Raw genomic sequence first — 15,986 nt, 5'->3', positions numbered from 1 at the left:
TACTTTCCCCCTTCCAATTCTTATTGCCTTTGGGACAAAATTCTACTCTGCGCCCTGGCTCAGCACTCCCCTATAGCAATGCATAGTTTTACTCCTCTAGAAAGAGATTTTAATTTTAACTGCATATCCCATCCCTTTTTTCCCACTAAAATCCATGGTCATGATCCTTTACTTTTTTTCTTACTTTCATACAATTCATTATGCTCTCGTTTGTACAAAATATGAATCATAAAAGAGAGTGACTTTGGACAAGTTTTAAAATCATTTAACATTTTGCTGATTTTTTTTGTTTGTGTTATGAAATGAAATATATTTTAACAAAAACCACAGGAATAATATGTGATAACCATAATGTGTAATAACCATAAACACATACACCCACACAGAAAAAAACAACACTGAAACAAAACCATATGTTTTGGGTAAGACAATACGTTGTTTGCAATCTCAAACATACCGGTATGCATGTTCAGTAATATTATTTTCCAAAACATATCATATGAATGAATCCTTTTACGTCAGTCATTCAGCAGCAAAAAAAATTGTTGTTTATCCAAATGAAGGGTCATGCCGGGTCAATTGTATGCAAACATGCAAAACATGTAATGTTTTAAATGTAAAAAAATATTAAAACTTTTTTTATTAGAACTAAAATTTTCGTGTAGTTTAAGATCAGCCAACCAAATCCAAATTCAAAACCAAAATATTAAAAACAAACATAACAAAAGACAATACTAGCACAGCTTTGTTCTGTGGGTGGTATAGAATAACAAGCCTAGTAGTTCTTTACAACTTTTAATCGCCAGCTCGGCTGCATCATATCATTCCAACTTCCTACTTCCTTTTCTCTCATTCACGCTCTCTACTGTTGGTCTCATCCGCAGTTCCACAGTGCCCTCTGCTGGTCAACATGTAACAGTATAATAATATGTATCTGCAAACACAACAAGCTTCTAATCACAGACATGTTAATATGTGCGTGCACAAATTCAAAATGGCCACCTGTCTATAGCGGCCACGTTTACCGTTTCCCTTTAGTGGCCGCTATAGACAGGTTTGACTGTAGTTAATAATATTTCACTCATTCAGATCTAGAATGTGTTATTTTTAGTGTTCCCTTTATTTTATTCTTTTTAGCAGTATACATTTGTAACGTAGCAGATATACAGTATTTTATGTTCCCCCAAGGCTACATAAATACCTTTTTTTAAAGTTCAATGTGACTACTCTAATACTTTTACTCTTTACGTGTACAATTAGTTTCTATACTTAAGTACATTTATAATTACAATTTTGATACAATAGATAGCAGCTACGTTAATACTTTTAGTTAATTCAGACTTTTTTTTTTACTTATATTAAAGTCATTTTCCTGGAAGGTATCTGTACTAAAGTGTGGCTTTTGTGTACTTCATACAAGGTAGATACTGTGTTGATCACCAGGGAAATTCAAGTTTCAAGTTCATTTTTTATATATCACAAATATCAATTTACATCAATATTTCCTCTTTTTTTCTTAGACAAATGTGTTTAACCTTTTTGAGTCCTATACTATGTTTATCACAAAATAATCCAAATAAATCCTGGCTTTTCAGTGCATGCAAATGTCTACAAAGATGTTGGTATAAAGTATATTTTGATTTATTGAAGTATGTGACATTATACATTTTTTTCATGCTGGGTAAGTTAAGAACTGGATTTCATTTTTCATCTAATTGGGAAAAAAAAACAATCAGCATTTAGACTTAAAATCCCTTTTACAGATATGCTGTGTCAGTACAAAAAATCAATGTGATGGTCAGATTATCACCCGTGCAAAGCCTTTTGCAAATAAAATAAAGCAGAGCACTGTTGGACGTACAGGACATTTTTACACACTGGAAAATGTATTGGCGAAAATCAACCTCTTATTTATATACATAAAGTTAACAAAATAAACATAACATATGTGGACACGTGTGAGTAATCTTTGACATGATTACAAATGCAGTTTCTGGGTGGCAACAGAGACAGAATACTCAGACAGCCAGGACGGATACACTGCAAATATAACACCAATGGCTTGAATTGAAATAACTGAGGAAAGGAGCCATGCAATAGATTGTAAACTGTGTGCAGCTGGAGCACTCATGGATGTGACAAACGAATGCCATACAATTCATTCTAATGTCGTAATCAATACACGGTATAGCAAACAGGAAGCAATATCTGAAGCCGAGAGAGAACATACGCCATCATGTCCACATATAGTTCATTTTATATTCAACAATACTATAACAGAGATGATGTTAACGAATAACATTGTATAAAGGTCATTAATGAATTTATATTAAATTGAGAGAAATAACGTCGTAGTTGGTGGAGAAAGTCGTGCACTAAATGTACCACACCTTTTTTTTTTAATGAAAGCATCGGTTGACTTTAGGGCTGGACTACAAAAAATAACGTATGCATTACAAAAAAACAAAACCGTTTACTTGACTTTCTTATGGTAGCGCTATTATCTTTCCATGTGTTCTATATTGGCGTGAGTGTGGGACAGATACGTACATAAATACGGTGCTGCCTTCTGTGATTGTTTATCAACTTACACTCTGTCACGTGTTGACAGAATCCCGCCGCTGTGAACCAATAGGAAGGCAGAGAGTGGACGAGCCTTCCGCGGTACTCCATGTTGTTTTCCTCTACAGTGACACACACTAACACACTGTATCACACACGGACACACAGGCCAGTCATGTGACGGGCATTTTGTAAAACTCGGTCGGCTCTGGAATATCGTTGCTGCTTCTGGAACATTCTCAAGGACGAACATCGAGTCCATGCGACGTTCGTACACGAGCACAAGGTAGGAGAACAGTTTATGTCGACGTGCGCTGATGGTGCAGCGGTTCAAACACCTTCAGTGCGGCAGCAAGGACGAAAACATGTTTACTTGCAGGGGGAGAAGCGTGCTCTTTCTACGGCATACGCTAACACGAGGCGCAGTCCGGGGTGTTGCCACGAGGCTCCTCACGTGCAGCGCTCGGTACAAGTATATCAAAGGTGTGGCCCGCGGGACGTTTGAGGTCGTTTTTTTATTGGCGTAATCTAAAAAAAGAATCAAGAAAACTAATAAAAAGAGCAGCCAAAAAGTTGATATGTTCATACACTTACAAGAATAACACACTATCGTCTATGACATAAAGCTGAGATGCAAGCTGAAAAGAAGAAGAGTGCACTTAAAAGTAATATAGATTTAATATTTCAATCAATGCCAACCACATTTTTGATGGGGCCACGGGGCCTTTTGTGGCTACACAGCTTGTTTTTTTTGTGATTTTTCACACTGTGGACAAAGTTTGTACACCTATATTTGCTGTACATAATATACTACTACAAGAAGTTAGGGATATTTCCAATACTTTTCAGGATGAAGCTAAAATGCACGACTGTATCATGAACTCTACAGGTAAACTTAATGTGCGCTTCTCAAATTTTGAATGCACATGTCCAACATGTTCAATACTTAACGCACAACTTGCTGTTGTCCAACATAACAGTTGTGTTTTTGTGAGTAGGATCCAGTATTAATATGCACACACGTGCACTGTGATTGTGATGAACACCAGTGGAAGCTTTTCTAGAAGGTGAAAAAGGAATAAATACATGACAGTAAAGGGCGTTGGTTATCTAATCTGCAGAGCTGTCCATCAAATAATGTATTTGTCCAAGATGAAAAGATATCCATGGAACTGATTCCTGGTTGTCTAAAGTGTCCCGCAGCACACCATGTTGACACACTCTGCTTCTGGCTGCCCCATGTGCTGTTTTCTAACAATATGTTGACATTTTTTTCCTCTGGCTGGGTTTACTCTCGGTCACCAAGCGGGGGCCCTGGATGGGGAGCGCTGACAGCCAGGAAGGAAAGACAGTCTGGACACGTCGTGTGCACATATAATATACCGTGCATACTTGACTTTATGCAGCCAAATGTTTCATTTCATTTATTTGGTAAAAATACATAATAAATGACAGAATTCATTATTTAAAAATAATTACACCTAAAAATAAAATATACACTATAAAGTAACATTTAAATGATATTTAAAATATGGATATGGATTGATAATGATTTCATTATCATATATATTAAATTCAAAGTTTAATATACAGTCATGGAAAAAAATGATGAGACCACCCTTGTTTCTTCAGTTTATTGATCATTTTAATACCTGATACAACTAAAGGTACATTTGTTTGGACAAATATAATGATGATAACAAATATAGATCATAAGAGTTTAGTTTAAGAGCTGATATCTTGCAACTTCCATGGTTTTCTTGATGATAACCAAAATCACTTAAGTTCTTACATGAATAGCTCTAGCATTGTACTGCCAAAAGTTATTTTTGTTGTCATTGTTGTATTTATCCAAACAAAGATACCTTTAGTTGTATCAGGCATTAAAATGAACAAGAAACTAAAGAAACAAGGGTGGTCTAATCCTTTTTTCCATGTATATATTAGGGCTGTCAAATGATTAAAATTTCTAATCAAATGAATCACATTTTAGAAATGAATCATGAATGATCACCGTTTGCAACTATGTGTGAATCACGCCCATGTTTACTCTATTTTATGAACGGAAAGAAACATGAGAGGAGATGAAATGTGTGTATGAACATCTCTATTTGTCTAACACTGGTTTCTTTTGTGTTATTACGAGCAATGTGGGGTTGCGTTCTAAGACACCGCGTAATTTATTTAAGTTGAATTCACTGTTTTGAGTGTAGCTGTATTTTCTGGGATTTCCGAGCATACTTAAGTGCAGCAAACTGTGCACGTATGTCCGCAGGAAGACTTACGTTGGTGAGTGATAAGAATATCCACTTACTGTTGTTCTTTGTATTTGCGTTCATTTAGACCACACATACACGCATGTGATGTTCCGAGTGTCCCTCAATGCATCTCGCGATCGTCTCATGACAGTGAGGAAGTGTTGTTCCGATGCTGGGCAAACTAGAGATGTGTTTGTGAGTTGAAGGTACATTCTGTATATATGGTGTTGGAATTGCACTGCTGTTGATGTGTTCAGGTCACAATAAAGTAACAAAGAGCATCAGACTCAGTGGGGCTGTTGGGACGCTACACCGGGCCTCCGTCTGCTGTCATGACAGAGGTGTGGCTTGCCATGATGAACACATGCGTTAATTACGCTCAAAGTTTTAGCATAATAATGAAGTCAATGAGTTGTTGCTGTTTGCTGCATGCATACTGTACATACAGGATATACAGGGTGGATCAACAAAGTACGACTCTCCAAAAAGTAGCCATTGAAGTTACAATTGAATATTTCCATGAAATGTCTTTATTTGCATACGTTGGTATGGACAGCATCCTTCGGTCCATACCAACATTTATTGCATAATTGCATGCATGATAGAACCCAGGCCCGTTTTTTTCCACGGGCCAAAATGGAACCACGGGTTCAAATGGAAGGAAAAGTCTTAAACTGTGATGCAAAATGAGGATTTTTGTTCTTCTACGCCGCGATACCCAGATGAACCCTTTTTTTCCCGCTAATTGCGCTGGTGTCATGGATGTTATTTTTTGTCAACTTAGTCCTCAACATGACCTCCATTTCTTTGCATGCACAGTTGCGCTCTCCTCCGCATGTCCTGCACTGCTCGCCTGATCATTCCCGTCACTCCGGAGGATGTGAACTCCAGCTCTGATTTGCTGTTCAGCGTCGTGGAGGTCAAGTGGTGGTGTCAAATCAGGTGACCTCGGGGGGGCCATTCCACTGGGCCGTTCAAAGCAATACCACGGTCACCAAAAAGCTCTGTTAGCCGATCAGTTACTGTTGTCCTCCGGTGTGGTGGAGCACCATCCTGGACCCACCGAGCAGATGCCAACCGATCATTTCCTTGAAGACGAAAACGCGGCCTCCCTCTGAGAGTACGAACGAGATAATCGTCACCGTCGATGATGCAGAAAAAGTACGGTCCGACAATTAAACCGTTCTGACAAGACCAATCTTGTAGAAGAACAAAAATTCTCATTTTGCATCAGAGTTTTTCTTCAATTTTAAGCGTTACATTTTTTGGAGGAATTTTTTCAATTGTAACTGTAGCGGCTACTTCTTGGAGAGTCTACTTTTTTTTGACACACCCTTTATGTCCTGTATTTATTTTTGCATGCCTCAAAATAATCAATCAAATGGTAACAAAAAACACATTTTTATAGTTTTATAATTATGACAAATGAACATTTAAGGTTCCTTTTACCTTCATTGGAAACTACTGTTCCCAAAGACACGATGTGACAGCGAGATCGACACAGACACCATCTTCCTGCTTTGTCATGAGTTATTGCTTTAATTCAATCGTGTTGCTTACCTTTTTTTAATCAAAATGCTGCCACTTGTGCTGAATGTAAAAATTGAAGTGAGAAACACTATTGAATTCAAGAAATAACTGATGTCAAAACAGGAAGGTGGTGTCGGTGTTGTTCTCGCTGCCACATCATGTCTTTGGCGACAGTCGTCAAGAATCATGTGTTCAATGAAGGTAAAAATAACCTTAAATGTTCATTTATCCCTTCCATTTATCATTTATTATGTCAAGCTACAATGTAAAACTCTAAAAACGTGTTTTGTGTTAAGATTTTTGGCTTTCTGGAGTGGGAAAAATGGATTGGGTTCGCGTCCGTTTCAGTTAGAGTCGGATCTTGCGGAACGAATTCATGACACTAACCAAGGTTCCGCTGTACACTCAATTATCTTTCAACTTAGACTTGACTCCTAGATGCTAATTCTTACTTTGTGTTTTTTATTTCTATTTAGACGTTCCTGGCTGGACCTTTCCAACATGAAGGTGCTGTTGTGATATTTGCTCGTCCACTGTGACGTGCTCCAGAGAGGACGAGCTTTGATGACCCACATTGACTCGACTGTCCCAAAAAGATCAAATAATTCACCCTAAATACACAAAGTGGAGTTTGCCAGTGATGGTAGATCATTCCCAGAAGACCCGCGCCTGTCACTTGTCTGACACGGGGACAGAGTTGGACTACAAGGTGATGCCGTCGCCATTTTCAGAGGACGACTTGAGTGAGTCCTCCAGTCCTCGTTCCTGCTCCAGCCCGGACTCGCAGGTTCTCAGCTCCAGCTTTGGCAGTAACTCCAGCACTGAGACCAGCATCCTGGACCAGCTGCTTTCCCAGACCTCTTTAGGAGGAGCCAGCAATGCTGTTGCAGCGTCTGTGGCATCTATACCATTATCTTCTGTCCTCTGGGATGACGCCTCCAAATGTGAATCAGGGAAGAAGGAAGGTTTGGACCTGTTTTCTTGGTCCAAACAACATCGAGGCTCCTTCCAGCCCACACTGGAAGAAATCGAAGAATTCCTGGAGGAGAATATGGAGGTGGTGACCATGAAGCAGGAACATCAAGGAGGTGGGCCGGGGATTGGAATGGGACCAGAAGATGTTGGACTGGAGTGTTTTCAGGAGGCTTCTTGTGAGACAAAGCTGGAAGTCAAGTGTTCAGACCAAACTGTTCCCATTGCTTGCACGGCCTCTAGCGAGAGCAAACCCTTATCTTCTAACCTACCTTGTAAGAAGAAGCCGTCTCCAAGCAAACCTTCATCAGCAGACAAAGCCGGCAGTGGTGGGATCATCCTTCACATTCAGCCCCTGCACATCAAACAGGAGCCAACGGTGGTACCTGTAGTCCAGCCCCCTTTAGACCTCACCTTGGCACAGCTAGTGGTCAACATCCAAGGTCAGACCTTTGCCCTGGTACCCCACGTCCTGCCCTCCCCGAGCTTTGACGTCTCCTCCAAGTTTGTACGCATCGCTCCCGTCCCCATCGCAGCCAAGCCTGTCGGCAGCGGAGACCACATCACCGGCCAAGGAGGAGGGATTCAGAAGTTCCTGAAGAACCCGGTGGCGGATCTTATAAAAATGCACAAATGCACTTTCCCTGGCTGCAACAAGATGTACACAAAGAGCAGCCACCTGAAGGCCCACCTGAGAAGACACACTGGCGAAAAACCTTTTGCCTGCAACTGGCAGGGATGTGGATGGCGGTGAGTACCACATGTGAGCGTGTGACCACCTTCACGTGGTGAAGATACTCACAGAAACATATTAGTGTTCCTGTTAAAAGCGGCTTACCCCAGCGCAGGGGGTGTGGTTGCATTTCTGTTGCTATGGTAACTGCTACGCAACGCTTGTATAGATGTACAGTGAGTCCCCACACAGTCGTGATTCAGAATTCACCCCGCAAAGTCACGGATTAATGGTCAAGATTTTCTTTTTCTCTGAAAATACTGTTTTTTTTCCCACAAAAACACATCTAAAACACCTTCCATCCATCTATTTTCTATGCCGCTTATCCTCACTGGTGTTGCAGGGGCATGCTGGAATCTATCCCGACTGACTTTGGGTGAGAGGCGGGGTACACCCTGGACTGGTCGCCAGCCAATGGCAGGGCACATATAGACAAACAACCATTCACACTCACATTCATACAACTTAGGAGACTTTGGAGTCTCCAATTAACCTAAGATGAGCGAAAACCCACACGCTCACGGGAGAACATGAAAACTCCACACGGCGATTCGAACCCAGATCTTCCAGATGTCTTGACTGTGTGGCCAGCATGCTAAGCAATGTGTAAATTCATCCATTTTTACTAAAGAAACTTTTAAAAACCAGTGGCGAGTGGTGTATTCGGTACCTGGGCCTTCAGTGGGGACTTTTTTTCAGCAGACACGGCTAGGGCCGGTATCATTAAAAAAAACAAACTCAAACATTGTCCGTCACAGGGCTGCGAATCATGGTCACCCGTGTTAGACACTGGCGACATTACCACTCTTCCATGCTCACATTTGGAACTCCCACACAATAAGTAACTGCTGGTTTCCCGTCCCTATTTCTTCTCTTACATAGTCTCTTAAATCACCGCTAGTAACGTCGAGCATTAGTAACTCGTTTCCACTGGTGGTCGGCGGCGCCAGTGCTGCACTTGGCGCTCAGCCAAATGTAACAAGCGTAAACAGAGTTACAGTTTTGCCCTGATCAATAGGACGACAGAAAAACCTTGATTCCACTGAGAGGTGAATCTCAAATCTGCACACATTGCTAATAGTGTGTATGCGACATGGGCCGGCACTCCTGATCCCGAAGGCCTTGGGCAAATTACATTGACATGGCAACACATACCAGCTTCAATCTGATTGGACAAAAACCTAGACACATAGACACGCTACTAAATGAAGATAATAAAGTATTACAATTTCATGGTACAAATACTGGAATTTAAGTTGTAAGTGTAGGTTAGTGCTTCTGGTAGTGTTCAGGAGGCCAGCAGAGAAGGCTTTGCTGGCCTCTGTTAAAACCACCGGAATCAAACAGAAAATACATTTAGAATACAGTTCAGTTGTCAAATATTAAAATGTATTTTATATTATTATTATTATTATTACTATTATTTTTCATCATGACACCTGCCTGCTATGGGCGCACGTCACTGGCTACAAGTATCATTCCTCCACCACTAAAACTCACTGACCAAGCGTCTTCATGTACTCTTATCCAGTAGTAAAGCTGTGTAGCGTATGTGTAAGATATGTACATTTTCACATCTACAAGTCTTTACTTTTATGTCAACACCATCCATGCACACCTTGAGCATGTACACTCACGTAGGCTTTATTTTCTAGCAAGCAGCTTTAAGAGGCTACGGATATCTATCATTCCACGAGTTTCCTCTTTACCGCACCAATGTAAACCTTTACTGTGGCCATCCCACGCCATGCTAGACCCAAACAGCACCCCGGAATTGTGGGCTGCCATAATCCAGGCTTTGTATTCTCATCAACAAAGGACTCTTGTCTGCACAAAAGGCTGGACCTGGTTTGGATGGAAATGTGTGCCGAGCGTGTAAGTGTGTGTGTGCATGTGACCCTGCATATTTAATGAGGTCGCCCAAAAGAAAAGACAAGCTGGGAAACGCGTACGAGTACAGAAGTGGAGCGTGGTTATTTTACTAATGTACAAATATGCTGGTGGTGGGAGAGTGATGTGCAGTGGTGGAAAAGTTTCATGCCATCACATGAAGGGAGAAGTGAGGAAGTGGAGGGAACAAAGGCACGGTTTTGAATAGTTACCATGACTGGAGGCCAGGAACGTCCAGGCTGCAGAGAGACTGGCAACACGTCTCCGACAAAAAGCCATCCTGAGGTGGAATGGTGTTGTACAGGGTGTCTCAACACACACAAAAAGTTTTTCATTTCATGAATAATTAATAATTCAATGTGCAGTTATCCCTCCTTTATCGCGCTTAAATGGTTCCAGACCCGACTGCAATAAGTGAATTTCCACAAAGTAGGAGTCCTTATTTTTAAATGGAATACGGTATTTTCGTATTTAGAGCATAGAAAACCTGTTTATGAGCTTCTAAATACAGTTTTTAAACGTTATTAGAGCCCTCTAGACATGAAATAACACCCCTATAGTCACCTTTACACTCCTATACTCATATATACGTGACTGTAGTACTTCAAAAACATTTTTATATTATTCTGTATAATATATTATGTATTACACTGCATTATTACAAATGTTCTACCATATTTCACTAAAACATTGCAACCTGTTCATGTTCATGCCTTAGACTGGCTGGCTGCTGTGGTAGAATCCGTGCTGATACCGCCGTGCTTTCATTTTGAAGCTCACTTTACACTGAACAGGAAGTAAGCGTGTGCACGTGTTAATGCTGCGTAACTACAGTGTTTCCCACAGGATTGCCATGTATTTGTGGTGGTGCTGGGATGCGGCCAATTTGTATCACTGGCCACGAGTAAAAAAAAACACAACATAGAAACGTACAAATGGACTTTTGTCTGTCGCTTCTTTTTGTATTTTTTGTTGTCTCACAAACAAGACGGAGCCGCCGCTGAGTGCTTTTAGATGGAGGAGGGGCCCACAGCAGCAAACGGTGCTCGTTGAGAAGAGCAATACGTGCTTTCGTGTCCGTCTCTCCAAAAGTCTCTTCACTAGATTTGTCGGCAGTGTTTTTTTTGACAAGGATTATCTCGATGAGTCTGATTAGACCGACCCCTCCTGCTACATCTTCTTATTCTCTGGCAGACCAGGTGCGTTATAACGTGTTTATGAGCAGTGAGTATTTATTTGTGGCGGACTGTCTTTTTCTTTTCAAATCCTCAGGGGTCTGCAACCACGGCTCCGGAGTTGCATGTGGCACTTCGGCGTCCTTGTTGCGTCTTCCTTCGCCAAACTTGGTGATTTTATTTCAACACTGAAGTGGAGGAAATGTGCATTTGAAATTTTAGTTGAATTCCGTCGTTGAAACAGGTACAATGTTAAAAAAAACATTACAGCTTTTAAAAGTTTTTGCGGCTTCAGACTATTTTTCTTTACTAGAGGAGGAGGCAAAATGGTCCTTTTGATGGTAAAGGTTGCCGAGCACTGTCGTCCAGCATACACACATGACGAGCATCACAGTAAACATCTCTTCTTTGTCCTCCACAGATTCTCCCGGTCAGACGAGCTATCGCGACACCGGCGCTCCCACTCGGGGGTGAAGCCTTACCAATGTCCAGTATGTGACAAGAAGTTTGCCCGCAGTGACCATCTGTCCAAACACGTCAAAGTGCACCGTTTTCCACGAAGCAGTTGTACAGGTCGCTCAGCAAAATGAAGTCTACCATCACTTGTGGATGTGTGAAGTACGCCCCCCCCTATATCTCTACAACGCCACACAAGCATCAATACACTGGGGGGGAATAAGTATTTGATCCCCTTTTGTTAGCTTACCCCCTTCGAAAGATATGAACAGTACAGGATTTTTATGCTAGATTTATTTTAACAGAGACAGAATGTCAAAAAAACCCCTGAAATACGTAATAGAGGATGTACTGTTCATATCTTTGTAAGGGGTAAAGGGGGTAAAGATCCAGAAAAGGGGGCAGATACTTCGTGTTTCCCACACTGTACATGAGTGTGTGCAAGGAAAACCCGATACACCCGCTATGTAATCACAGACTTCCTGGTGCTTTCATGTTGTTTGGTCTTATGGTTCAGAATTCTCTCCTGCCGCCGCACAGAAGATAATATATCTTTTTTTAAATTTAAGAGTATGTTTCCCTTGGAGAACAGCAGATTGCCTTTTTATCTGCTTGGAAGTCAGCAGCGTTTTGGACATCAGTCTTGTTATGCAAACTGCAGAAGGAGTGCCAGTCATTTGGGTCACTTAGTAGTAGCAGCACTGCTAGTACTTGCCATGGTAGTAGATTTGCCCTGGCATCCAGCCTCATGGAAACGCAGCTGGTGTTTTTATTCTATAACCTCAATAAGCTACTGAGACTTGTCTCACATTTTACACTTGAACCCATAAGAAGCCATAAGACTTGAAACGTGTTCGAACGTGTCCTTGAACTCATCAAGTCGCTAAGTGACATAAAGGAAAAATTGAGGAGTGCTCGTCATGTGACTATACCAGCGATGTGTGTTACCACTGATTCAGGCTTGTACGACCCTTAATTTGTCTGGGAAAATGTGAAAAAGTAATTTATTAAAATTTAAAATGGGCTTATTCCAGACATGATAATGGTAATTGTTTAATTTATTTGAACATGCATACAAGTTAGACTGGACTACATCACATAACACAATTCACAGTTCTACATGTCCAAAAAGGAGTAGGAAGAAGCAAAGCTTATTTAACGCTAACCTCCATCTGTTTCACATCAATTGCAATACATTTATTCACTTCCTGTATTACAGATGTACTCTTTGCTAGCTTAAAATTTATAGGATAATGACAAGGTAATATAAAGTAACATGGTGTGACATAGTGATTAATCATGATTAATTCATTTGAAAAACGTGATTAATCTGATTAAAAATGTTAATCCTTTCACAGCCCTAAATAGAACACCTCAATTGTTATTGATATTACATTGCGTTAGCGGCATGATTTGCAATATAGCCAAGCTACTGCACAACAGTAACAGGATTATGTGCAAAGTGTCAAAAAGGTGTGTTAAACAATAAAAAAAGAAAATAAATAAAACCCTTTAAGTAAATTAAGAAAACAAATTCATGATCACTTCAAACTCAATTGGTTACTTTCCAGTGTTCTGGTTAACGATACCATATTTTGAGTATCGATTTTAGCACTTAAAGATCAGGGCCTGTATTCACAAAGCACCCTAAGGCTAAAAATAGCTCTAAGTGATGTCACTCAGATTCTAAGATTTTTCTTTGAATTTTTACTTGCTAAGATAAATGTTAGTCACAAAGCGTCTTAGACCTTAAGAGAGCTCTTAAGGTGGCAAAATGTTAGTACTGGGGAGGAGAAGCTTCAAGAAGCCTAAGAGTCAGCAATCACAGGAATGGCTAACAGCTGAGTCTGTGTCCGCCATTAATATCAAATATGTTACGTAGTAAAATTACCAGCACAGCATGTCTTTCCCAAAATGGCGGTGTGTCAGCAGGTAAGCTAGCTCATTTCCAAGAGCTTATTTCAGTATTACAATGCAAGTATTACAATTCTTACTACCTGTATATTTCTTCAGTCAATTCATAGAAAACAAGCTAGGAAAACATCGCTATCGGTGTGTTAGCCTTCATATTGCCATGGTTATTATTTTCTGTATAGACCAGGGGCGTCCAAAGTGGGGCCCTGTTGGCCATTTGATTTTTATGAGCACATGTCACGTTGTAGAAATAAAATTAAACCAAAGAAATCAACAAAAATAGGGAAAAAAAGATCAAAAAGTCACAATGTAAAGAGAAATGTTTATACTAATAACTAATAATACAGCAAAACTTTGTCATTAAATTAGGGCTGTCAATCAATTAAAATATTTAATTGTGATTAATCACATTTTTGTCTATAGTTAACTCATAATTTATCGCAATTCGGGTTAAGATACGATTAAAAACAATATATTTAAAAAACAGAACGATTAAACACAGTGTACAAACGAATAAATTTGATACGATTCAGCGATGAAGACATTGACGTTGATGTAGACATTAATCTTACAATACAAAATAAAGAAACCAATTATTCTGAAGTGTCATACTTACAGTCATTCTTACCACCGGGCTGTGGGAAACGTTCAGGCGCAATGATTCCAAAAAATGTTTAAAAAAGTAAAATAATTTGTAAATAACATCAAATTTTATGTAAAGCATATCAATTTTGGGAATATGGGCCATTATTTTATTCACAAAATAATACACAGTTAAAAATCCTACAGTTTTTGCATGTCTAATGCGAGCGGAAACTTGTTCCACTTTGTTCTTATGTTTTCCCATGCTGCACAGATAGACTACTATACTGTATTTTTCAAGTTTTTCTTTCACCTCATATTTGTTGCCAAATGCTGATACTAGGTGGGAATGCATAAAGTTAACATCTGATGACTTCATTGGTCAGTGCTAATGTACATATTTGTGTTGCACGTCTCTGAAAACCAAACTCCAGGCTCGTACTGGTGGATTCATTTGGTAATTTTAATAAATTACAATTTTAAAAAATGCTCCAGTACCTTCTTGCTCCTCTCTTGCAGGTGACGTACTGCGTGACAACTCAAAGCGCAGTGACAGTAGATATACCGTAAATAACTTTGGCCTTGTTTGGCCTTTTGTTTGAACCCACCAATTTTTCGTGTGAGCAAACGTATTGGAACATGTGACAGGTGTGTTTTGTTGCCCAGGTGTATCCTATTACATAACTCATTCAATCATTTCTCCATCTTTTCTTTGATTCACAATTGCTTGTTTTCTCTGGTTTTCATGTTGTTTTCACCTCTAAATGCAGTCAACACAGGCAAAACTTATCCTATCCGATCTGAAAGTGAGCGTAGACATTCAGTGCTATTTGATTGATCGAATAAGCAATGCAATACTTCGTAGTACAATGTAAATACTTTTGAAGGGCACCTGTACGTGTAACATCTTTGGCATGAATTAGTAGTATTTTAAATGTCCACTGTGTGGTATTGTTTGACTTGAAATGGCTTCTTATGGGTTTTTGCAGAGAAACAAGGAGGAGGAAGGATATTGGAGCAACACAAATAAATGCAAACATGGATCAGTGATTGTGAAATCTGTCTTCTGATTGGTTCTGATTTACTGTACATCATGCGTACTGTATGCAATTGCTTGGTCTTGTATTTCTATTGCTTGTCAAGCCTTACTGTACCACAAAATCCTTATTTGGAAGCTCAACTGCTTTTTGGTCATCCATATCTACGTGGTTCAGGTCAGATGTTGCATTGCTATTTTTTGTAATTTTATATGAGATGAGATGAGAACACAGCACTGACACACAACTGCCTCAGCGGTGCTACTGGAAAGCCCTGAGGTGTTTTCTCTCCTGGCAGTTGTATTCTCTACGTTGAGGTGACACAACGGTGCTAAAGCTGCAACAAGAGTGCTAAATGTCATTACAGCATCCACTCATCTATTTTTCTGAGCCGTTATCTGTGTATCAGTCACACCGTGTTGTGAATATGTACATCATTCCTTTTATTCACTTGTTGAATTCCTAATGCCTGCGTGAACACAGGATTGTTTTTAATCGCATCCTATGAATGTATGTAAATATGCACAACTTTGCATGGCTGTATCCCGGACTTACTCGGAGACTATTCTCATACCATATGCTAAAAACACAACTGGAAATCTGTTGTGAAAAACCCTAATTCTGTACATAATTTAATATTTCAGTACATATGAATATATATTATATATATTTTACCTTTGTTCTACCTGAGATGCATTTACAAATAAAATGGATAAAAGCAAATATGACTTCCACCTCTTATTTCAGATCATCCTGACTGACTTTGTTTTGTTGCATTCCACTCGCACACAGGGTAGCAGGATGAAATTCAAGACACGGACGGGGGTCGGGAACCTTTTTGGCTAAGAGAAACATGAAAGCAACATATTATCCTTCA

The 15,986-nt window shown here is 39.9% G+C and overlaps 1 protein-coding gene across 3 annotated transcripts; it reads left to right on the top strand.

Moving 5' to 3' along the window:
* The first annotated feature begins 2,664 nt into the window (after positions 1-2,664).
* LOC129186873 (Krueppel-like factor 15) lies at positions 2,665-14,199 on the top strand. 3 transcript variants are annotated; one of them, XM_054785581.1, is made up of 4 exons: positions 2,665-2,848; positions 4,906-5,161; positions 6,827-8,072; positions 11,542-14,199. In XM_054785581.1, the coding sequence occupies exons 3-4, from the start codon at positions 6,991-6,993 to the stop codon at positions 11,708-11,710; spliced, it is 1,251 nt and encodes a 416-aa protein (XP_054641556.1). In that variant the 5' UTR covers positions 2,665-2,848; positions 4,906-5,161; positions 6,827-6,990; the 3' UTR covers positions 11,711-14,199. The 3 variants fall into 3 exon arrangements, with proteins under 3 accessions (XP_054641556.1, XP_054641555.1, XP_054641557.1); XM_054785580.1 differs by lacking the exon at positions 4,906-5,161; XM_054785582.1 differs by lacking the exons at positions 2,665-2,848; positions 4,906-5,161 and adding an exon at positions 5,298-5,762.
* Positions 14,200-15,986: the final 1,787 nt, after the last annotated feature.

This window comes from Dunckerocampus dactyliophorus, chromosome 8, assembly GCF_027744805.1.
Source record: "Dunckerocampus dactyliophorus isolate RoL2022-P2 chromosome 8, RoL_Ddac_1.1, whole genome shotgun sequence".
In the NCBI taxonomy this organism is placed as follows: domain Eukaryota; kingdom Metazoa; phylum Chordata; class Actinopteri; order Syngnathiformes; family Syngnathidae; genus Dunckerocampus; species Dunckerocampus dactyliophorus.
Note: the sequence above shows the minus strand (reverse complement) of the source record. Positions and strands in the feature narration are given on the sequence as shown.